Source organism: Salvelinus fontinalis, chromosome 27 (genome assembly GCF_029448725.1).
Source record: "Salvelinus fontinalis isolate EN_2023a chromosome 27, ASM2944872v1, whole genome shotgun sequence".
NCBI classification, from domain to species: domain Eukaryota; kingdom Metazoa; phylum Chordata; class Actinopteri; order Salmoniformes; family Salmonidae; genus Salvelinus; species Salvelinus fontinalis.
The window spans coordinates 25,440,439-25,464,726 of NC_074691.1; the positions used below are offsets into that span (position 1 = coordinate 25,440,439).

At 48.5% G+C, this 24,288-nt stretch overlaps 1 protein-coding gene across 7 annotated transcripts in view; it reads left to right on the forward strand.

Annotated features, from left to right (window-relative positions):
* LOC129825349 (1-phosphatidylinositol 4,5-bisphosphate phosphodiesterase beta-1-like) overlaps positions 1-24,288 on the forward strand; it is a 285,736-nt gene that overhangs the window by 193,804 nt on the left and 67,644 nt on the right. For all 7 annotated transcript variants that reach the window (XM_055885380.1, XM_055885381.1, XM_055885375.1 and 4 more), the window contains exon 10: positions 17,938-18,084. In XM_055885380.1, the coding sequence (XP_055741355.1) occupies positions 17,938-18,084 (147 nt within the window). The remainder of the gene's footprint in view (positions 1-17,937; positions 18,085-24,288) is intronic.

Below are 24,288 nucleotides of genomic sequence, written 5' to 3' on the forward strand. Positions count from 1 at the left end.
GGGCCTGGGGGGAGTAGGACAGGAGAGGTAACATGGCCTGAGGGGAGTAGGACAGGAGAGGTAACAGGGCCTGAGGGGAGTAGGACAGGAGAAGTAAGAGGGCCTGATGGGAGTAGGACAGGAGAGGTAACAGGGCCTGAGGGGAGTAGGACAGGAGAAGTAAGAGGGCCTGATGGGAGTAGGACAGGAGAGGTAACAGGGCCTGAGAGGAGTAGGACAGGAGGAATAACAGTGCCTGAGGGGAGTAGGACAGGAGAGGTAAAAGGGCCTGAGGGGAGTAGGACAGGAGTAGTAACAGGGCCTGATGGGAGTAGGACAGGAGAGGTAACAGGGTCAGATGGGAGTAGGACAGGATAGGTAACAGGGCCTGAGGGGAGTAGGACAGGAGAGGTAACAGGGCCTGAGGGGAGTAGGACAGGAGAAGTAACAGGGCCTGATGGGAGTAGGACAGGAGAGGTAACAGGGCCTGAGGGGAGTAGGACAGGAGGAATAACAGGGCCTGATGGGAGTAGGACAGGAGAGGTAACAGGGCCTGAGGGGAGTAGGACAGGAGAGGTAACAGGGCCTGAGGGGAGTAGGACAGGACGAGTAACAGGGCCTGAGGGGAGTAGGACAGGAGAGGTAACAGGGCCTGAGGGGAGTAGGACAGGAGAGGTAACAGGGCCTGAGGGGAGTAGGACAGGAGAAGTAACAGGGCCTGATGGGAGTAGGACAGGAGAGGTAACAGGGCCTGAGAGGAGTAGGACAGGTGGAATAACAGTGCCTGAGGGGAGTAGGACAGGAGAGGTAACGGGGCCTGAGGGGAGTAGGACAGGATTAGTAACAGGGCCTGAGGGGAGTAGGACAGGAGAAGTAACGGGGTCAGATGGGAGTAGGACAGGAGAGGTAACAGGGCCTGAGGGGAGTAGGACAGGAGAGGTAACAGGGCCTGAGGGGGGTAGGACAGGAGAAGTAACAGGACCTGATGGGAGTAGGACAGGAGAGGTAACAGGGCCTGAGGGGAGTAGGACAGGAAAAATAACAGGGCCTGATGGGAGTAGGACAGGAGGAATAACAGGGCCTGAGGGGAGTAGGACAGGAGATGTAACAGGGTCTGATGGGAGTAGGACAGGAGAGGTAACAGGGCCTGAGGGGAGTAGGACAGGAGAGGTAACAGGGCCTGAGGGGAGTAGGACAGGAGGGGTAACAGTGCCTGAGGGGAGTAGGACAGGAGGAGTAACAGGGCCTGATGGGAGTAGGACAGGAGGAATAACAGGGCCTGAGGGGAGTAGGACAGGAGAGGTAACAGGGCCTGATGGGAGTAGGACAGGAGAAGTAACAGGGCCTGATGGGCGTAGGACAGGAGAGGTAACAGGGCCTGATGGGAGTAGGACAGGAGGAATAACAGGGCCTGATGGGAGAAGGACAGGAGAGGTAACAGGGTCTGATGGGAGTAGGACAGGAGGAATAACAGGGCCTGATGGGAGTAGGACAGGAGAGGTAACAGGGCCTGAGGGGAGTAGGACAGGAGATGTAACAGGGACTGAGGGGAGTAGGACAGGAGGAATAACATGGCCTTATGGGAGTAGGACAGGAGAGGTAACAGGGCCTGAGGGGAGTAGGACAGGAGGAGTAACAGGGCCTGAGGGGAGTAGGACAGGAGAAGTAACAGGGCCTGATGGGAGTAGGACAGGAGAAGTAACAGGGTCTGAGGGGAGTAGGACAGGATAAGTAACAGGGTCTGAATGGGAGTAGGACAGGAGGAATAACAGGGCCTGGTGGGAGTAGGACAGGAGAGGTAACAGGGCCTGAGGGGAGTAAGACAGGAGGAGTAACAGGGCCTGACGGGAGTAGGACAGGAGAAGTAACAGGGCCTGAGGGGAGTAGGACAGGAGAGGTAACAGGGCCTGAGGGGAGTAGGACAGGAGGAGTAACAGGGCCTGATGGGAGTAGGACAGGAGAGGTAACAGGGCCTGAGACGAGTAGGACAGGAGGAGTAACAGGGTCTGAGGGGAGTAGGACAGGAGAGGTAACAGGGTCTGAGGGGAGTAGGACAGGAGAAATAACAGGGCCTGATGGGAGTAGGACAGGAGAGGTAACGGGGCCTGAGGGGAGTAGGACAGGAAGGAGTAACAGGGTCTGAGGGGAGTAGGACAGGAGAGGTAACAGGGTCTGAGGGGAGTAGGACAGGAGAAGTAACAGGGCCTGATGGGAGTAGGACAGGTGAGGTAACAGGGCCTGAGGGGAGTAGGACAGGAGAGGTAACAGGGCCTGAGGGGAGTAGGACAGGAAGGAGTAACAGGGCGTGAGGGGAGTAGGACAGGAGAGGTAACAGGGCCTGATGGGAGTAGGACAGGAGAGGTAACAGGGCCTGAGGGGAGTAGGACAGGAGGAGTAACAGGGCCTGATGGGAGTAGGACAGGAGAGGTAACAGGGTCTGAGGGGAGTAGGACAGGAGAAATAACAGGGCCTGATGGGAGTAGGACAGGAGAGGTAACAGGGCCTGAGGGGAGTAGGACAGGAAGGAGTAACAGGGCATGAGGGGAGTAGGACAGGAGAGGTAACAGGGCCTGATGGGAGTAGGACAGGAGAGGTAACAGGGCCTGAGGGGAGTAGGACAGGAGGAGTAACAGGGCCTGATGGGAGTAGGACAGGAGAGGTAACAGGGCCTGAGGGGAGTAGGACAGGAGAGGTAACAGGGCCTGAGGTGAGTAGGACAGGATAGGTAACAGGGTCTGAGGGGAGTTGGACAGGAGGAGTAACAGGGCCTGATGGGAGTAGGACAGGAGAGGTAACAGGGCCTGAGGGGAGTAGGACAGGAGAGGGAACAGGGCCTGAGGGGAGTAGGACAGGAGGAGTAACAGGGCCTGATGGGAGTAGGACAGGAGAGGTAACAGGGCCTGAGGGGAGTAGGACAGGAGAGGTAACAGGGCCTGATGGGAGTAGGACAGGAGGAATAACAGGATCTGATGTGAGTAGGACAGGAGGAGTAACAGGGCCTGAGGGGAGTAGAACAGGAGAAGTAACAGGGCCTGAGGGGAGTAGGACGGGAGAGGTAACAGGGCCTGAGGGGAGTAGGACAGGAGGAGTAACAGGGCCTGATGGGAGTAGGACAGGAGAGGTAACAGGGCCTGAGGGGAGTAGGACAGGAGGAGTAACAGGGCCTGATGGGAGTAGGACAGGAAAAATAACAGGGCCTGATGGGAGTAGGACAGGAAAGGTAACCGGGACTGAGGGGAGTAGGACAGGATAGGTAACAGGGTCTGAGGGGAGTAGGACAGGAGGAGTAACAGGGCCTGATGGGAGTAGGACAGGAGAGGTAACAGGGCCTGAGGGGAGTAGGACAGGAGAGGTAACAGGGCCTGAGGGGAGTAGGACAGGAGGAATAACAGGGCCTGATGGGAGTAGGACAGGAGAGGTAACAGGGCCTGAGGGGAGTAGGACAGGAGAGGTAACAGGGCCTGATGGGAGTAGGACAGGAGCAATAACAGGATCTGATGGGAGTAGGACAGTAGGAGTAACAGGGCCTGAGGGGAGTAGAACAGGAGAAGTAACAGGGCCTGAGGGAAGTAGGACAGGAGAGGTAACAGGGCCTGAGGGGAGTAGGACAGGAGGAGTAACAGGGCCTGATGGGAGTAGGACAGGAGAGGTAACAGGGCCTGAGGGGAGTAGGACAGGAGGAGTAACAGGGCCTGATGGGAGTAGGACAGGAGGGGTAACAGGGCCTGAGGGGAGTAGGACAGGATAGGTAACAGGGCCTGAGTGGAGTAGGACAGGAGAGGTAACAGGGCCTGAGGGGAGTAGGCCAGGAGGAATAACAGGGCCTGATGGGAGTAGGACAGGAGAGGTAACAGGGCCTGAGGGGAGTAGGCCAGGAGGAATAACAGGGCCTGATGGGAGTAGGACAGGAGAGGTAACAGGGCCTGAGGGGAGTAGGACAGGAAGGTAACAGGGTCTGATGGGAGTAGGACAGGAGAGGTAACAGGGCCTGATGGGAGTAGGACAGGAGAGGAAACATGGCCTGAGGGGAGTAGGACAGGAGGAGTAACAGGGCCTGATTTGAATAGGACAGGAAAGGTAACAGGGCCTGAGGGGAGTAGGCCAGGAGGAATAACAGGGCCTGATGGGAGTAGGACAGGAGGAATAACAGTGCCTGATGGGAGTAGGACAGGAGGAGTAACAGGGTTTGATGGGAGTAGGACAGGAGGAGTAACAGGGCCTGATGGGAGTAGGACAGGAGAGGTAACAGGGCCTGATGGGAGTAGGACAGGAGAGGTAACAGGGCCTGAGGGGAGTAGGACAGGAGGAGTAACAGGGCCTGATGGGAGTAGGACAGGAGAGGTAACAGGGCCTGAGGGGAGTAGGACAGGAGGAGTAACAGGGCCTGATGGGAGTAGGACAGGAAAAATAACAGGGCCTGATGGGAGTAGGACAGGAAAGGTAACCGGGACTGAGGGGAGTAGGACAGGATAGGTAACAGGGTCTGAGGGGAGTCGGACAGGAGGGGTAACAGGGCCTGAGGGGAGTAGGACAGGAGAGGTAACAGGGCCTGAGGGGAGTAGGACAGGAGGAATAACAGGGCCTGATGGGAGTAGGACAGGAGAGGTAACAGGGCCTGAGGGGAGTAGGACAGGAGAGGTAACAGGGCCTGATGGGAGTAGGACAGGAGGAATAACAGGATCTGATGGGAGTAGGACAGGAGGAGTAACGGGGCCTGAGGGGAGTAGAACAGGAGAAGTAACAGGGCCTGAGGGGAGTAGGACAGGAGAGGTAACAGGGCCTGAGGGGAGTAGGACAGGAGGAGTAACAGGGCCTGATTGGAGTAGGACAGGAGAAGTAACAGGGCCTGAGGGGAGTAGGACAGGAGGAGTAACAGAGCCTGATGGGAGAAGGACAGGAGGGGTAACAGGGCCTGAGGGGAGTAGGACAGGAGAAGTAACAGGGCCTGAGGGGAGTAGGACAGGAGAGGTAACAGGGCCTGAGGGGAGTAGGCCAGGAGGAATAACAGGGCCTGATGGGAGTAGGACAGGAGAGGTAACAGGGCCTGAGGGGAGTAGGCCAGGAGGAATAACAGGGCCTGATGGGAGTAGGACAGGAGAGGTAACAGGGCCTGAGGGGAGTAGGACAGGAGAGGTAACAGGGTCTGATGGGAGTAGGACAGGAGAGGTAACAGGGCCTGTTGGGAGTAGGACAGGAGGAGTAACAGGGCCTGATGGGAATAGGACAGGAAAGGTAACAGGGCCTGAGGGGGGTAGGCCAGGAGGAATAACAGGGCCTGATGGGAGTAGGACAGGAGGAATAACAGGGCCTGATGGGAGTAGGACAGGAGGAGTAACAGGGTCTGATGGGAGTAGGACAGGAGGAGTAACAGGGCCTGATGGGAGTAGGACAGGAGTGGTAACAGGGCCTGAGGGGAGTAGGACAGGAGAAGTAACAGGGCCTGAGGGGAGTAGGACAGGAGGAGTAACAGGGCCTGAGGGGATTAGGACAGGAGTAGTAACAGGGCCTGAGGAGAGTAGGACAGGAAGAGAAACAGGGCCCGAGGGGAGTAGGACAGGATAATTAACAGGGCCTGGGGGGAGTAGGACAGGAGGAGTAACAGTGCCCGAGGGGAGTAGGACAGGAGGAGTAACAGGGCCTGAGGGGAGTAGGACAGGACGAGTAACAGGGCCTGAGGGGAGTAGGACAGAAGAGGTAACAGGGCCTGAGGGGAGTAGGACAGGAAGAATAACAGGGCCTGGGGGGAGTAGGACAGGAGGAATAACAGGGCCTGGGGTAGTAGGACAGGAGAGGTAACAGGGCCTGAGGGGAGTAGGACAGGAGAGGTAACAGGGCCTGAGGGGAGTAGGACAGGAGGAGTAACAGGGCCTGATGGGAGTAGGACAGGCGAGGTAACAGGGCCTGAGGGGAGTAGGACAGTAGATGTAACAGGGCCTGAGGGGAGTAGGACAGGAGAGGTAACAGGGCCTGAGGGGAGTAGGACAGATGGAGTAACAGGGCCTGATGGGAGTAGGACAGGAGGAATAACAGGGCCTGAGGGGAGTAGGACAGGAGAGGTAACAGGGCCTGATGGGAGTAGGACAGGAGAAGTAACAGGGCCTGATGGGAGTAGGACAGGAGAGGGTAACAGGGCCTGATGGAAGTAGGACAGGAGGAATAACAGGGCCTGATGGGAGTAGGACAGGAGGAATAACAGGGCCTGAGGGGAGTAGGACAGGAGAGGTAACAGGGCCTGATGGGAGTAGGACAGGAGAAGTAACAGGGCCTGAGGGGAGTAGGACAGGAGAGGTAACAGGGCCTGAGGGGAGTAGGACAGGAGGAGTAACAGGGTCTGATGGGAGTAGGACAGGTGAGGTAACAGGGCCTGAGGGGAGTAGGACAGGAGAGGTAACAGGGCCTGAGGGGAGTAGGACAGGAGAGGTAACAGGGCCCGAGGGGAGTAGGACAGGAGTAGTAACAGGGCCTGATGGGAGTAGGACAGGACAGGTAACAGGGCCTGAGGGGAGTAGGACAGGAGGAATAACAGGGCCTGATGGGAGTAGGACAGGAGAGGTAACAGGGCCTGAGGGGAGTAGGACAGGAGAGGTAACAGGGCCTGAGGGGAGTAGGACAGGAGGAATAACAGGGCCTGATGGGATTAGGACTGGAGGAATAACAGGGCCTGAGGCGAGTAGGACAGGAGATGTAACAGGGTCTGATGGGAGTTGGACAGGAGAGGTAACAGGGCCTGATGGGAGTAGGACAGGAGGAATAACAGGGCCTGAGGGAAGTAGGACAGGAGGAATAACAGGGCCTGAGGGGAGTAGGACAGGAGAGGTAACAGGGCCTGATGGGAGTAGGACAGGAGGAGTAACAGGGCCTGATGGGAGTAGGACAGGAGAGGTAACAGGGCCTGATGGTAGTAGGACAGGAGAGGTAACGGGGCCTGATGGTAGTAGGACAGGAGAGGTAACGGGGCCTGATGGGAGTAGGACAGGAGAAGTAACAGGGCCTGAGGGGAGTAGGACAGGAGAGGTAACAGGGCCTGAGGGGAGTAGGACAGGAGTAGTAACAGGGCCTGATGGGAGTAGGACAGGCGAGGTAACAGGGCCTGAGGGGAGTAGGACAGGAGAGGTAACAGGGCCTGAGGGGAGTAGGACAGGAGAGGTAACAGGGCCTGAGGGGAGTAGGACAGGAGGAGTAACAGGGCCTGATGGGAGTAGGACAGGAGGAATAACAGAGCCTGAGGGGAGTAGGACAGGAGAGGTAACAGGGCCTGATGGGAGTAGGACAGGAGAAGTAACAGAGCCTGATGGGAGTAGGACAGGAGGGGTAACAGGGCCTGAGGGGAATAGGACAGGAGAGGTAACAGGGCCTGAGGGGAGTAGGACAGGAGAGGTAACAGGGCCTGAGGGGAGTAGGACAGGAGAGGTAACAGGGCCTGAGGGGAGTAGGCCAGGAGGAATAACAGGGCCTGATGGGAGTAGGACAGGAGAGGTAACAGGGCCTGAGGGGAGTAGGCCAGGAGGAATAACAGGGCCTGATGGGAGTAGGACAGGAGAGGTAACAGGGCCTGAGGGGAGTAGGACAGGAGAGGTAACAGGGCCTGATGGGAGTAGGACAGGAGAGGTAACAGGGCCTGATGGGAGTAGGACAGGAGAGGTAACATGGCCTGAGGGGAGTAGGACAGGATGAGTAACAGGGCCTGATGGGAGTAGGACAGGAGAGGTAACAGGGCCTGAGGGGAGTAGGCCAGGAGGAATAACAGGGCCTGATGGGAGTAGGACAGGAGGAATAACAGGGCCTGATGGGAATAGGACAGGAGAGGTAACAGGGTCTGATGGGAGTAGGACAGGAGGAATAACAGGGCCTGATGGGAGTAGGACAGGAGAGGTAACAGGGCCTGAGGGGAGTAGGACAGGAGAAGTAACAGGGCCTGAGGGGATTAGGACAGGAGTAGTAACAGGGCCTGCGGGGAGTAGGACAGGAGGAGTAACAGGGCCTGAGGGGAAGTAGGACAGGATAATTAACAGGGCCTGAGGGGAGTAGGACAGGAGGAGTAACAGTGTCTGAGGGGAGTAGGACAGGAGGAGTAACAGGGCCTGAGGGGAGTAGGACAGGAATAGTAATAGGGCCTGAGGGGAGTAGGACAGGAGGAGTAACAGGGCCTGAGGGGAGTAGGACAGGAGAGGTAACAGGGCCTGTGGGGAGTAGGACAGGAGAGGTAACAGGGCCTGAGGGGAGTAGGACAGGAGAAGTAACAGGGCCTGAGGGGAGTAGGACAGGAGGAGTAACAGGGCCTGAGGGGAGTAGAACAGGAGAGGTAACAGGGCCTGAGGGGAGTAGGACAGGAGGAGTAACAGGGCCTGAGGGGAGTAGGACAGGAGGAGTGACAGGGCCTGATGGGAGTAGGACAGGAGTAGTAACAGGGCCTGAGGGGAGTAGGACAGGAGAAGTAACAGGGCCTGAGGGGAGTAGGACAGGAGGAGTAACAGGGCCTGAGGGGAGTAGGACAGGAGAGGTAACATGGCCTGAGGGGAGTAGGACAGGAGGAGTAACAGGGCCTGAGGGGAGTAGGACAGGAGAGGTAACATGGCCTGAGGGGAGTAGGACAGGAGGAGTAACAGGGCCTGAGGGGAGTAGGACAGGAGAGGTAACATGGCCTGAGGGGAGTAGGACAGGAGAGGTAACAGGGCCTGGGGGGAGTATTGCAGGAGAAGTAACAGGGCCTGATGGGAGTAGGACAGGAGTAGTAATAGGGCCTGATGGGAGTAGGACAGGAGTTGTAACAGGGCCTGAGTGGAGTAGGACAGGGGTAGTAACAGGGTCTGATGGGAGTAGGACAGGGCCTGAGAGGAGTAGGACAGGAGTCCTCCCTGTTCTCTCTCTCTCTCACCAAATGAATGTCAGTGACCTAAGCAGGCTCCTCTTAACCTCTGTCTTAAAGGGGCAACCAGCAGTTGGTACATCTATTTTTGGACTTTTACATTAATATATGTACCCATTGATTCTTGAAGATATAACTAAACAGTGAGCTCCAAAAGTATTGGGACAGTGACACATTTTTTGTAGTTTTGTCTCTGTACTCAGCACTTTGGATTTGAAATAATACATGACTATGAGGTTAAAGTAGAGACTGCCAGCTTTAATTTTAGGGTATTTTCAAATTATACATTTATAAATTACAGCACTTTCTTTAGGGGACCAAAAGAATTGGGAAAATGTACTTGTGTATTAAAGTAGTCCAAAGTTTAGTATTTGGTCAAAGTCAGTTATGTCTAAATCAAATCTGTATAAACCTTTGATGATCTAACTGTGAACTTTAACTCTGGAAAGCCTAACAGCGTTTGAAGCCTTCAATCCAACCTGCCATTGTAGTGACTTACAAACTAGTACTACCTTGAAAAGTGTAAGCCTCTGTTTGTGAGGGGAGTCTACCTAATATTGGAAGGTTTTTACAGTGTTTAAAGGGTTTTATGTGACCGTAGGGAAAGCATTCAGACGTTCGTTACACTCAGACACAGAGCTGGTAGAAGAGATTATACAAGGCTTTGATACACTCTCATTAACACACAACAGGGCTAATTTGTTTCTTTAAAACCAGTCAGACATCCACGCAGCAGTCACAGTTGGTCACTGTGTCGTGGTTATGATAAAAGTTCCCACTGTCCCCAGCCACAGGGTAGGTAGAAGGAGCCCTACAGCCACAGGGTAGGTAGAAGGAGCCCTACAGCCACAGGGTAGGTAGAAGGAGCCCTATAGCCACAGGGTAGGTAGAAGGAGCCCTACAGCCACAGGGTAGGTAGAAGGAGCCCTACAGCCACAGGGTAGATAGAAGGAGCCCTACAGCCACAGGGTAGGTAGAAGGAGCCCTACAGCCATAGGGTAGGTAGAAGGAGCCCTACAGCCACAGGGTAGGTAGAAGGAGCCCTACAGCCACAGGGTAGGTAGAAGGAGCCCTACAGCCACAGGGTAGATAGAAGGAGCCCTACAGCCACAGGGTAGGTAGAAGGAGCCCTACAGCCACAGGGTAGGTAGAAGGAGCCCTACAGCCACAGGGTAGGTAGAAGGAGCCCTACAGCCACAGGGTAGGTATAAGGAGCCCTACAGCCACAGGGTAGGTAGAAGGAGCCCTAGAGCAACAGGGTAGGTAGAAGGAGCCCTACAGCCACAGGGTAGGTAGAAGGAGCCCTACAGCCACAGGGTAGGTAGAAGGAGCCCTATAGCCACAGGGTAGGTAGAAGGAGCCCTAGATCAACAGGGTAGGTAGAAGGAGCCCTACAGTCACAGGGTAGGTAGAAGGAGCCCTACAGCCACAGGGTAGGTAGAAGGAGCCCTACAGCCACAGGGTAGGTAGAAGGAGCCCTACAGCCTCGGGGTAGGTAGAAGGAGCCCTACAGCCACAGGGTAGGTAGAAGGAGCCCTACAGCCACAGGGTAGGTAGAAGGAGCCCTACAGCCACAGGGTAGGTAGAAGGAGCCCTAGAGCCACAGGGTATGTAGAAGGAGCTCTACAGCCACAGGGTAGATAGAAGGAGCCCTACAGCCACAGGGTAGGTAGAAGGAGCCCTACAGCCACAGGGTAGGTAGAAGGAGCCCTACAGCCACAGGGTAGGTAGAAGGAGCCCTAGAGCCACAGGGTAGGTAGAAGGAGCCCTACAGCCACAGGGTAGGTGAAAGGAGCCCTACAGCCACAGGGTAGGTAGAATGAGCCCTACAGCCACAGGGTAGGTAGAATGAGCCCTACAGCCACAGATCTAGGATCAGCTTACCCTCTCCAGTGTCCCTGCAGAGGTGAAGTCTGTACGAGTTTAAAGCTGTCCTCTGTGGTCTCCCCAGGGATCCGGCTAGCTCCGATGTCACAGAGAGAACACTGTTAATTAGCCGTGAAAGTCTGCAGAGGGCAGAGCTGCATTAATTAGCATAAACGAGCTAGCAAATTAGCGATTGAATGTGTTCCATGCAATATAGGAGTAAGGAGGAGAGTTAGTTTCAGTTAGAATATTAGCATGTTAGCGAGCTAATGCATTAAAGCCCCAAGCATGTTTGCCTTTGTGTACAGTATGTTGCTATTTCATTTGTGTTTGTATTGGTAGTTGGGAGTGGTGTATGCTGGTGGGGGGGTATGTGTTTTAGTTGTAAGCCTGAGCTGTTCAGCTGTATGACAGAGGGATTTTACCACAGAGGGAGATAGGTGTGTGCACATGCATCTGTGTGCGCCTGTGTGCACGTGTGCGCGTGTGCGTGTGCGTGTGTGTGTGTGTGTGTGTGTGTCAGTCGTTAGTTCTGTGTGCCTGTACAGTTGAGAGAGGCTAATTGGCTGCTTGTGTTAGCGTTTATTTCCCTGGATTCCCCGCTATGGAGATCATTGATCAAAGGAGGCTGGTTTAGTATATGTGTGTGTGCGTGTGTGTACGTGTCTGTGCAAGTGATGTGTATGATTTAAAGGGAGCATGTCCGTCAGGAGAGCTGGAGGTTTTGAAGTGTCAAATGCAGCTTTTATTCAGCACCATTCAGCTTCATGCACCTGATTACTGCATTTAGAAATGCTATTCGATGTTTGAGTGATTTTAAATCGGGAAGCTAAAAGAACTTATTAGTTATTACAACATCCTTTGCCTCTGGGTTGTACCATTGATCAAACAGTTGTACGATTGATCACACACACAAATGCTGTAAGTGCACCAGAGTATGGATTGTAGGGTGACTCAGTGTGTGTCATAGGTCCTTATAGTCTGGGATTGAAACAGACTTTGTCCCTGAGATTGATTTCAGTGGCCCTCTAATTTAGACACGCACACACCCCACATAACTGGGGAGGTAGGGTAAATAGTAGGAACTAGAACGGATTGTACTTAACTGTGTAAAACACATCAAACACATAGTTTGATCCCATTCACTCCATTCCAGCCATTATGATGAGCCGTCCTCCCCTCAGCAGCCTCCTGTGACACACACGCACACACTGATCGAATGAGGGAATGTGTCAATGGCTGAAAATGTGAATGGTGAAACATCTCCCATCAGGTTACACTAGTGATGAATCAGCAGGTTACAGCCTGTCTGCTTCTGTTAGCAGGTTACACTAGTGATGAATCAGCAGGTTACACTAGTGATGAATCAGCACGTTACAGCCTGTCTGCTTCTGTTAGCAGGTTACACTAGTGATGAATCAGCAGGTTACAGCCTGTCTGCTTCTGTTAGCAGGTTACACTAGTGATGAATCAGCAGGTTACAGCCTGTCTGCTTCTGTTAGCAGGTTACACTAGTGATGAATCAGCAGGTTACAGCCTGTCTGCTTCTGTTAGCAGGTTACACTAGTGATGAATCAGCACGTTACAGCCTGTCTGCTTCTGTTAGCAGGTTACACTAGTGATGAATCAGCACGTTACAGCCTGTCTGCTTCTGTTAGCAGGTTACACTAGTGATGAATCAGCAGGTTACAGCCTGTCTGCTTCTGTTAGCAGGTTACACTAGTGATGAATCAGCAGGTTACAGCCTGTCTGCTTCTGTTAGCAGGTTACACTAGTGATGAATCAGCAGGTTACAGCCTGTCTGCTTCTGTTAGCAGGTTACACTAGTGATGAATCAGCAGGTTACAGCCTGTCTGCTTCTGTTAGCAGGTTACACTAGTGATGAATCAGCAGGTTACAGCCTGTCGGCTTCTGTCAGCAGGTTACACTAGTGATGAATCAGCAGGTTACACTAGTGATGAATCAGCAGGTTACAGCCTGTCTGCTTCTGTTAGCAGGTTACACTAGTGATGAATCAGCAGGTTACAGCCTGTCTGCTTCTGTTAGCAGCAGCTCTGGAGATTAACAGGTTTCAACTCTAATGGGTTTAGCTCTTCAACCTAACACTTAGCTAAACCTACACCATACTACAAAGCTGACAACATTTAACATGTTGTCTTCCAGTATTTCTACTCTCTCTGACTGTTATCTCTGTTGTTCTGCTTATCTTGTCATCCTGCAGGTCAGATGTAGGCGGGGGGCTTTCCCAGGTATTTGAGTAGTGAGGGTTTAATAAAAAAGATACAGTTTAGGGCGGATCCCAATTATTATGACTGGTCGATTGTTTAGTCTTTAGGCTTTCGACCAAGATTGTTTAAGTTGAGCAGTAACAAATAGAGATTGTTTTAGTCAAACAGTAACAAATAGAGATTGTTTTAGTTGAGCAGTAACAAATAGTGATTGTTTTGGTTGAGCAGTAACAAACAGTGATTGTTTTAGTCAAACAGTAACAACTAGAGATTGTTTTAGTCAAACAGTAACAAATAGAGATTGTTTTAGTTGAGCAGTAACACATAGAGATTGTTTTAGTCAAACAGTAACAAATAGAGCTTGTTTTAGTTGAGCAGTAACAAATAGTGATTGTTTTAGTTGAGCAGTAACAAATAGTGATTGTTTTAGTCAAACAGTAACAACTAGAGATTATTTTAGTCAAACAGTAACAAATAGAGATTGTTTTAGTTGAGCAGTAACACATAGAGATTGTTTTAGTCAAACAGTAACAAATAGAGATTGTTTTAGTTGAGCAGTAACAAATAGAGATTGTTTTAGTTGAGCAGTAACAACTAGAGATTGTTTTAGTCAAACAGTAACAAATAGAGATTGTTTTAGTTGAGCAGTAACACATAGAGATTGTTTTAGTTGAGCAGTAACACATAGAGATTGTTTTAGTTGAGCAGTAACACATAGAGATTGTTTTAGTTGAGCAGTAACACATAGAGATTGTTTTAGTTGAGCAGTAACACATAGAGATTGTTTTAGTTGAGCAGTAACAAATAGAGATTGTTTTAGTCAAACAGTAACATATAGAGATTGTTTTAGTCAAACAGTAACACATAGAGATTGTTTTATTTTAGCAGTAACAAATAGAGATTGTTTTAGTTGAGCAGTAACAAATATAGATTGTTTTAGTTGAGCAGTAACAAATAGAGATTGTTTTAGTTGAGCAGTAACAAATAGAGATTGTTTTAGTCAAACAGTAACAATTAGAGATTGTTTTAGTTGAGCAGTAACAAATAGACATTGTTTTAGTTGAGCAGTAACAAATAGAGTTTGTTTTAGTCAAACAGTAACAAATAGAGATTGTTTTAGTCAAACAGTAACAAATAGACATTGTTTTAGTCAAACAGTAACAAATAGACATTGTTTTAGTCAAACAGTAACAAGTAGACATTGTTTTAGTCAAACAGTAACAAATAGACATTGTTTTAGTTGAGCAGTAACAAATAGAGATTGTTTTAGTTGAGCAGTAACAAATAGAGATTGTTTTAGTTGAGCAGTAACAACTAGAGATTGTTTTAGTTGAGCAGTAACAAATAGAGATTGTTTTAGTCAAACAGTAACAATTAGAGATTGTTTTAGTTGAGCAGTAACAAATAGAGATTGTTTTAGTTGAGCAGTAACAACTAGAGATTGTTTTAGTTGAGCAGTAACAAATAGACATTGTTTTAGTCAAACAGTAACAAATAGAGATTGTTTTAGTTGAGCAGTAACAAATAGAGATTGTTTTAGTCAAACAGTAACAAATAGAGATTGTTTTAGTTGAGCAGTAACAAATAGACATTGTTTTAGTCAAACAGTAACAAATAGAGATTGTTTTAGTTGAGCAGTGACAAATAGAGATTGTTTTAGTCAAACAGTAACAAATAGACATTGTTTTAGTCAAACAGTAACAAATAGAGATTGTTTTAGTTGAGCAGTAACAAATAGAGATTGTTTTAGTTGAGCAGTAACAAATAGAGATTGTTTTAGTTGAGCAGTAACATTTAGAGATTGTTTTAGTTGAGCAGTAACATTTAGAGATTGTTTTAGTTGAGCAGTAACAAATAGAGATTGTTTTAGTTGAGCAGTAACAAATAGAGATTGTTTTAGTTGAGCAGTAACATTTAGAGATTGTTTTAGTTGAGCAGTAACAAATAGAGATGGTTTTAGTCAAACAGTAACAAATAGAGATTGTTTTAGTTGAGCAGTAACAAATAGAGATTGTTTTAGTTGAGCAGTAGCAAATAGAGATTGTTTTAGTCAAACAGTAACAAATAGAGATTGTTTTAGTCAAACAGTAACAAATAGAGATTGTTTTAGTTGAGCAGTAACAATTAGAGATTGTTTTAGTTGAACAGTAACAAATAGTGATTGTTTTAGTCAAACAGTAACAAATAGAGATTCTTTTAGTTGAGCAGTAACAACTAGAGATTGTTTTAGTTGAGCAGTAACAAATAGAGATTGTTTTAGTCAAACAGTAACAAATAGAGATTGTTTTAGTTGAGCAGTAACAATTAGAGATTGTTTTAGTTGAGCAGTAACAAATAGAGATTGTTTTAGTTGAGCAGTAACAAATAGAGATTGTTTTAGTTGAGCAGTAGCAAATAGAGATTGTTTTAGTCAAACAGTAACAAATAGAGATTGTTTTAGTCAAACAGTAACAAGTAGAGATTGTTTTAGTTGAGCAGTAACAATTAGAGATTGTTTTAGTTGAACAGTAACAAATAGTGATTGTTTTAGTCAAACAGTAACAAATAGAGATTGTTTTAGTCAAACAGTAACAAATAGAGATTGTTTTAGTTGAGCAGTAACAATTAGAGATTGTTTTAGTTGAGCAGTAACAAATATAGATTGTTTTAGTTGAGCAGTAACAAATAGAGACTGTTTTAGTTGAGCAGTAACAATTAGAGATTGTTTTAGTTGAGCAGTAACAAATAGGGATTGTTGTAGTCAAACAGTAACAATTAGAGATTGTTTTAGTTGAGCAGTAACAAATAGAGATTGTTTTAGTCAAACAGTAACAAACAGAGATTGTTTTAGTCAAACAGTAACAAGTAGACATTGTTTTAGTCAAACAGTAACAAATAGACATTGTTTTAGTCAAACAGTAACAAATAGACATTGTTTTAGTTGAGCAGTAACAAATAGAGATTGTGACCTGATTATACATAGAAGTAGACCTATAGGCTACCTGACCTGATTATACATAGAAGTAGACCTATAGGCTACCTGACCTGATTATACATAGAAGTAGACCTATAGGCTAACTGACCTGATTATACATAGAAGTAGACCTATAGGCTACCTGACTTGATTATACATAGAAGTAGACCTATAGGCTACCTGACTTGATTATACATAGAAGTAGACCTATAGGCTACCTGACTTGATTATACATAGAAGTAGACCTATAGGCTACCTGACCTGATTATACATAGAAGTAGACCTATAGGCTACCTGACCTGATTATACATAGAAGTAGACCTATAGGCTACCTGACTTGATTATACATAGAAGTAGACCTATAGGCTACCTGACCTGATTATACATAGAAGTAGACCTATAGGCTACCTGACCTGATTATACATAGAAGTAGACCTATAGGCTACCTGACTTGATTATACATAGAAGTAGACCTATAGGCTACCTGACCTGATTATACATAGAAGTAGACCTATAGGCTAACTGACCTGATTATACATAGAAGTAGACCTATAGGCTACCTGACCTGATTATACATAGAAGTAGACCTATAGGCTACCTGACCTGATTATACATAGAAGTAGACCTATAGGCTACCTGACTTGATTATACATAGAAGTAGACCTATAGGCTACCTGACCTGATTATACATAGAAGTAGACCTATAGGCTACCTGACCTGATTATACATAGAAGTAGACCTATAGGCTACCTGACCTGATTATACATAGAAGTAGACCTATAGGCTACCTGACCTCCGCGCAAATGTAGACATATAAATGTGCCCATTTGGGGATCTGATAGTATTTCTGATTGGCTTAACGCACCACCACTAATGACCTGTGGAGCTTCTCAAAGTAATGTTTTCTTCACCTCAAACAGCAAACAAAGTTTGTTTTTACATCCATTGAGAATTGCAATAGTTCCTCGATGTATTTTAAGAATCATTCCAGCTCTCTCCCTTTCAATTACCACTCAGCGTGAAAGGGAAAAATGTCATGCTCTGATCCAATGGAAACATCTGATTACTTCTTATCGGTGCTTGACTTGGACTGAAATAGGGTATGGTACTCATTTTGGGTCCACAATACTATTGATTCTATAAGAGGAACAGGAGCTCAAGCAGTAGAACATGCCCAAGTCAAGCACTGCTTCTTATCCCTTGTGCAAATAGCCTCCAGCTGTGTCTGTCCCGAGCTCACTGGTCCAGGAAACTGAGGGCCCAGAATATTTTATACAATGTTGCAAGTTCGCTAGCAAAAGCTTCCCTGTAACCAAGTTAATTGTTGATACAATGTTTCAAATTCGTTGCAGACAGGCCATGTGTAGCCAATGTGATTTATAGGATATTTATTTTCATCAGGATATTTTCTACCTGCAGGCTGCAATGTTTTTATTTATTGGCTTCATGTAGGCTGTTTTAACATAGTTGACAATGGCAATAGAAGTTACTTTTTAGGTTAGTATCATTTTAATTTAGGTTTGGATAGAATTTTGATTAACCACATGACAATGATTTTGAGATATGAAGACCTTATTATAAATTAAATGAAACTGTTTCACGAAAATGTGCATGTGAAAACAATAACTGGCACACAGATGGGTAGAAATGTAAGATAAATTGGCATTCCATAGGAGAAAAGTTGCTGACTCCTCATGTAGCCTATTACCGGCAACTTCAGGAGAGTAATAGCAGAATCTGCGAAAGCCAACAGGAGCGGGAGGAGAATAGTTGGGTCAGGTTTTCTTCTTCTGGTTATCTAGATCTCTGGCGCCCTCTTGAGGCATTTGTTTATTTCATAAAACCGTAAACTTAAAGCATCAGACAAGCTCAATACCTATTGTTGATTTCTTTCAAACACATAGGGTGTGTCTATATATGCAAAAATACACGTTTAAAACAGACAACTTTTGGTCGGCCAAGTTTTTTTGAGTTGGGGACAGTTGGGGACAGCCCTACTACAGTCCAACCAGTAACATGTTGTGTGTTTTTGTGTGTTCCCACAGGTCAGATCTCGGTGGACGGCTTTGCCAAGTACCTGAGTAGTGAAGAGAACAGCATCATCCCCCCAGAGAAGCTGGACCAGAGTGAAGACATGACCCTACCACTGCCTCATTACTTCATCAACTCCTCCCACAACACATACCTCACAGGTAGGCCTATTCTTAAATGTCTTTATTTTTAGTACTGTGATAACTAATAAGTAACACATGATCATATATGGTTGTTTGACCCTTTCAAAGTGAATCAAATTCAGCCAGTGAGGTTCCTTTCCGTCCTGTGCACCTCAGGTGCCTATCCAAACAGCACCCTCAACATTTCTGCAGACTGGTATTCAGACTGACTAGCCTATGGCAGCAATAAGAATAGAAGCCAAAACTACAAAGGCCATTCTAGCTACAATAGATTATATATATTATTAATCTATTCAAATCTATTCCGGGGAGAGGGAGTGTGTGAAAATCTCTCAAGTGAATCAAATTTCTCCCACAAGAGGAATATTACATTTCTGTAATAGGCTAACGTCAAATAATGAAAATAGAAATGGTCATCAAAATTGTTAAACAGTTTTAAAAACAATTCTAATAAATGCAACACTTAGACAACAGATGAAGATACTCCAAACTTGTTGATTCCTTTTTTATCCATCAAGTATTGAATGAATTATAGCACATAAAATTATAGAACATAAAATGTCCCTGTTTTTTGGGGGGAGGATTGCAGTCATATATACATTTTCTAATTGTATCAGGTATTTATATTATATTTTGTGTTAAAACAATGAAAATGATATGTGCCTAATTTTCTTAAATACACTGGGTCTATTTGCATATATGACAACATTTACATAAAGGGGTGGAACAGGGCTGCAACAACAAACACTTGTTCTGTCTACCCTACCTGCACTCACCTGTTCTGTCTACCCTACCTGCACTCACCTGTTCTGTCTACCCTACCTGTACTCACCTGTTCTGTCTACCCTACCTACACTCACCTGTTCTGTCTACCCTACCTACACTCACCTGTTCTGTCTACCCTACCTACACTCACCTGTTCTGTCTACCCTACCTACCCTCACCTGTTCTGTCTACCTTACCTACACTTACCTGTTCTGTCTACCCTACCTACACTTACCTGTTCTGTCTACCCTACCTACCCTCACCTGTTCTGTCTACCCTACCTACCCTCACCTGTTCTGTCTACCTTACCTACACTTACCTGTTCTGTCTACCCTACCTACACTTACCTGTTCTGTCTACCCTACCTACACTCACCTGTTCTGTCTACCCTACCTACCCTCACCTGTTCTGTCTTCCTTACCTGCACTGACCTGTTCTGTCTACCCTACCTGCACTGCCCTGTTCTGTCTACCCTACCTGTACTCACCTGTTCTGTCTACCCTACCTGCACTCACCTGTTCTGTCTACCCTACCTGTACTCACCTGTTCTGTCTACCCTACCTACACTCACCTGTTCTGTCTACCCTACCTGCACTCACCTGTTCTGTCTACCCTACCTGTACTCACCTGTTCTGTCTACCCTACCTACACTCACCTGTTCTGTCTACCCTACCTGCACTGACCTGTTCTGTCTACCCTACCTGCACTGCCCTGTTCTGTCTACCCTACCTACACTCACCTGTTCTGTCTACCCTACCTGCACTCACCTGTTCTGTCTACCCTACCTGTACTCACCTGTTCTGTCTACCCTACCTGTACTCACCTGTTCTGTCTACCCTACCTACACTCACCTGTTCTGTCTACCCTACCTACACTCACCTGTTCTGTCTACCCTACCTGTACTCACCTGTTCTGTCTACCCTACCTGTACTCACCTGTTCTGTCTACCCTACCTACACTCACCTGTTCTGTCTACCCTACCTACACTCACCTGTTCTGTCTACCCTACCTGCACTCACCTGTTCTGTCTACCCTACCTAAACTCACCTGTTCTGTCTACCCTACCTACACTCACCTGTTCTGTCTACCCTACCTGCACTGACCTGTTCTGTCTACCCTACCTACACTCACCTGTTCTGTCTACCCTACCTACACTCACCTGTTCTGTCTACCCTACCTACACTCACCTGTTCTGTCTACCCTACCTGTACTCACCTGTTCTGTCTACCCTACCTGTACTCACCTGTTCTGTCTACCCTACCTACACTCACCTGTTCTGTCTACCCTACCTACACTCACCTGTTCTGTCTACCCTACCTGCACTCACCTGTTCTGTCTACCCTACCTGTACTCACCTGTTCTGTCTACCCTACCTACACTCACCTGTTCTGTCTACCCTACCTGCACTCACCTGTTCTGTCTACCCTACCTGTACTCACCTGTTCTGTCTACCCTACCTACACTCACCTGTTCTGTCTACCCTACCTGTACTCACCTGTTCTGTCTACCCTACCTACAGTCACCTGTTCTGTCTACCCTACCTGTACTCACCTGTTCTGTCTACCCTACCTACCATCACCTGTTCTGTCTACCCTACCTGTACTCACCTGTTCTGTCTACCCTACCTGTACTCACCTGTTCTGTCTACCCTACCTGCACTCACCTGTTCTGTCTACCCTACCTGTACTCACCTGTTCTGTCTACCCTACCTGTACTCACCTGTTCTGTCTACCCTACCTGTACTCACCTGTTCTGTCTACCCTACCTACCATCACCTGTTCTGTCTACCCTACCTGTACTCACCTGTTCTGTCTACCCTACCTACACTCACCTGTTCTGTCTACCCTACCTACACTCACCTGTTCTGTCTACCCTACCTGTACTCACCTGTTCTGTCTACCCTACCTACACTCACCTGTTCTGTCTACCCTACCTGCACTCACCTGTTCTGTCTACCCTACCTGTACTCACCTGTTCTGTCTACCCTACCTGTACTCACCTGTTCTGTCTAGCCTACCTACACTCACCTGTTCTGTCTACCCTACCTACACTCACCTGTTCTGTCTACCATACCTGTACTCACCTGTTCTGTCTACCCTACCTACAGTCACCTGTTCTGTCTACCCTACCTGCACTCACCTGTTCTGTCTACCCTACCTGTACTCACCTGTTCTGTCTACCCTACCTACCCTCACCTGTTCTGTCTACTCTACCTGCACTCACCTGTTCTGTCTACCCTACCTGTACTCACCTGTTCTGTCTACCCTACCTGTACTCACCTGTTCTGTCTACCCTACCTACACTCACCTGTTCTGTCTACCCTACCTACACTCACCTGTTCTGTCTACCATACCTGTACTCGCCTGTTCTGTCTACCCTACCTACAGTCACCTGTTCTGTCTACCCTACCTGCACTCACCTGTTCTGTCTACCCTACCTGTACTCACCTGTTCTGTCTACCCTACCTACACTCACCTGTTCTGTCTACCCTACCTACACTCACCTGTTCTGTCTACCCTACCTGCACTCACCTGTTCTGTCTACCCTACCTGTACTCACCTGTTCTGTCTACCCTACCTACACTCACCTGTTCTGTCTACCCTACCTGTACTCACCTGTTCTGTCTACCCTATCTGTACTCACCTGTTCTGTCTACCCTACCTACACTCACCTGTTCTGTCTACCCTACCTGCACTCACCTGTTCTGTCTACCCTACCTGTACTCACCTGTTCTGTCTACCCTACCTGCACTCACCTGTTCTGTCTACCCTACCTACACTCACCTGTTCTGTCTACCCTACCTACCCTCACCTGTTCTGTCTACTCTACCTGCACTCACCTGTTCTGTCTACCCTACCTGTACTCACCTGTTCTGTCTACCCTACCTGTACTCACCTGTTCTGTCTACCCTACCTACACTCACCTGTTCTGTCTACCCTACCTACACTCACCTGTTCTGTCTACCATACCTGTACTCACCTGTTCTGTCTACCCTACCTACAGTCACCTGTTCTGTCTACCCTACCTGCACTCACCTGTTCTGTCTACCCTACCTGTACTCACCTGTTCTGTCTACCCTACCTACACTCACCTGTTCTGTCTACCCTACCTGCACTGACCTGTTCTGTCTACCCTACCTACACTCACCTGTTCTGTCTACCCTACCTGCACTGACCTGTTCTGTCTACCCTACCTACACTCACCTGTTCTGTCTACCCTACCTACACTCACCTGTTCTGTCTACCCTACCTACACTCACCTGTTCTGTCTACCCTACCTGTACTCACCTGTTCTGTCTACCCTACCTGTACTCACCTGTTCTGTCTACCCTACCTACACTCACCTGTTCTGTCTACCCTACCTACACTCACCTGTTCTGTCTACCCTACCTGCACTCACCTGTTCTGTCTACCCTACCTGTACTCACCTGTTCTGTCTACCCTACCTACACTCACCTGTTCTGTCTACCCTACCTGTACTCACCTGTTCTGTCTACCCTACCTGTACTCACCTGTTCTGTCTAGCCTACCTACACTCACCTGTTCTGTCTACCCTACCTACACTCACCTGTTCTGTCTACCATACCTGTACTCACCTGTTCTGTCTACCCTACCTACAGTCACCTGTTCTGTCTACCCTACCTGCACTCACCTGTTCTGTCTACCCTACCTGTACTCACCTGTTCTGTCTACCCTACCTGCACTCACCTGTTCTGTCTACCCTACCTACACTCACCTGTTCTGTCTACCCTACCTACCCTCACCTGTTCTGTCTACCTCACCTACACTTACCTGTTCTGTCTACCCTACATACACTCACCTGTTCTGTCTACCCTACCTACCCTCACCTGTTCTGTCTACCTTACCTACACTTACCTGTTCTGTCTACCCTACCTACAGTCACCTGTTCTGTCTACCCTACCTGTACTCACCTGTTCTGTCTACCCTACCTACACTCACCTGTTCTGTCTACCCTACCTGTACTCACCTGTTCTGTCTACCCTACCTACACTCACCTGTTCTGTCTACCCTACCTGTACTCACCTGTTCTGTCTACCCTACCTGTACTCACCTGTTCTGTCTACCCTACCTGCACTCACCTGTTCGGTCTACCCTACCTGCACTCACCTGTTCTGTCTACCCTACCTGCACTGACCTTTTCTGTCTACCCTACCTGCACTCACCTGTTCTGTCTACCCTACCTGCACTCACCTGTTCTGTCTACCCTACCTGCACTCACCTGTTCTGTCTACCCTACCTGCACTCACCTGTTCTGTCTACCCTACCTACACTGACCTGTTCTGTCTACCTTACCTGCACTGACCTGTTCTGTCTACCCTACCTACCCTCACCTGTTCTGTCTACCCTACCTACCCTCACCTGTTCTGTCTACCCTACCTACACTCACCTGTTCTGTATACCCTACCTACACTCACCTGTTCTGTCTACCCTACCTGCACTCACCTGTTCTGTCTACCCTACCTACCCTCACCTGTTCTGTCTACCCTACCTACACTCACCTGTTCTGTCTACCCTACCTGCACTGACCTGTTCTGTCTACCCTACCTACCCTCACCTGTTCTGTCTACCCTACCTACACTCACCTGTTCTGTCTACCCTACCTGCACTGACCTGTTCTGTCTACCCTACCTACACTCACCTGTTCTGTCTACCCTACCTGCACTGACCTGTTCTGTCTACCCTACCTACACTCACCTGTTCTGTCTACCCTACCTACACTCACCTGTTCTGTCTACCCTACCTACCCTCACCTGTTCTGTCTACCTTACCTACACTTACCTGTTCTGTCTACCCTACCTGCACTGACCTGTTCTGTCTACCCTACCTACCCTCACCTGTTCTGTCTACCCTACCTACACTCACCTGTTCTGTCTACCCTACCTGCACTGACCTGTTCTGTCTACCCTACCTGCACTGACCTGTTCTGTCTACCCTACCTACACTCACCTGTTCTGTCTACCCTACCTACACTCACCTGTTCTGTCTACCCTACCTACACTCACCTGTTCTGTCTACCCTACCTGTACTCACCTGTTCTGTCTACCCTACCTGTACTCACCTGTTCTGTCTACCCTACCTACACTCACCTGTTCTGTCTACCCTACCTACACTCACCTGTTCTGTCTACCCTACCTGCACTCACCTGTTCTGTCTACCCTACCTGTACTCACCTGTTCTGTCTACCCTACCTACACTCACCTGTTCTGTCTACCCTACCTGCACTCACCTGTTCTGTCTACCCTACCTGTACTCACCTGTTCTGTCTACCCTACCTACACTCACCTGTTCTGTCTACCCTACCTGTACTCACCTGTTCTGTCTACCCTACCTACAGTCACCTGTTCTGTCTACCCTACCTGTACTCACCTGTTCTGTCTACCCTACCTACCATCACCTGTTCTGTCTACCCTACCTGTACTCACCTGTTCTGTCTACC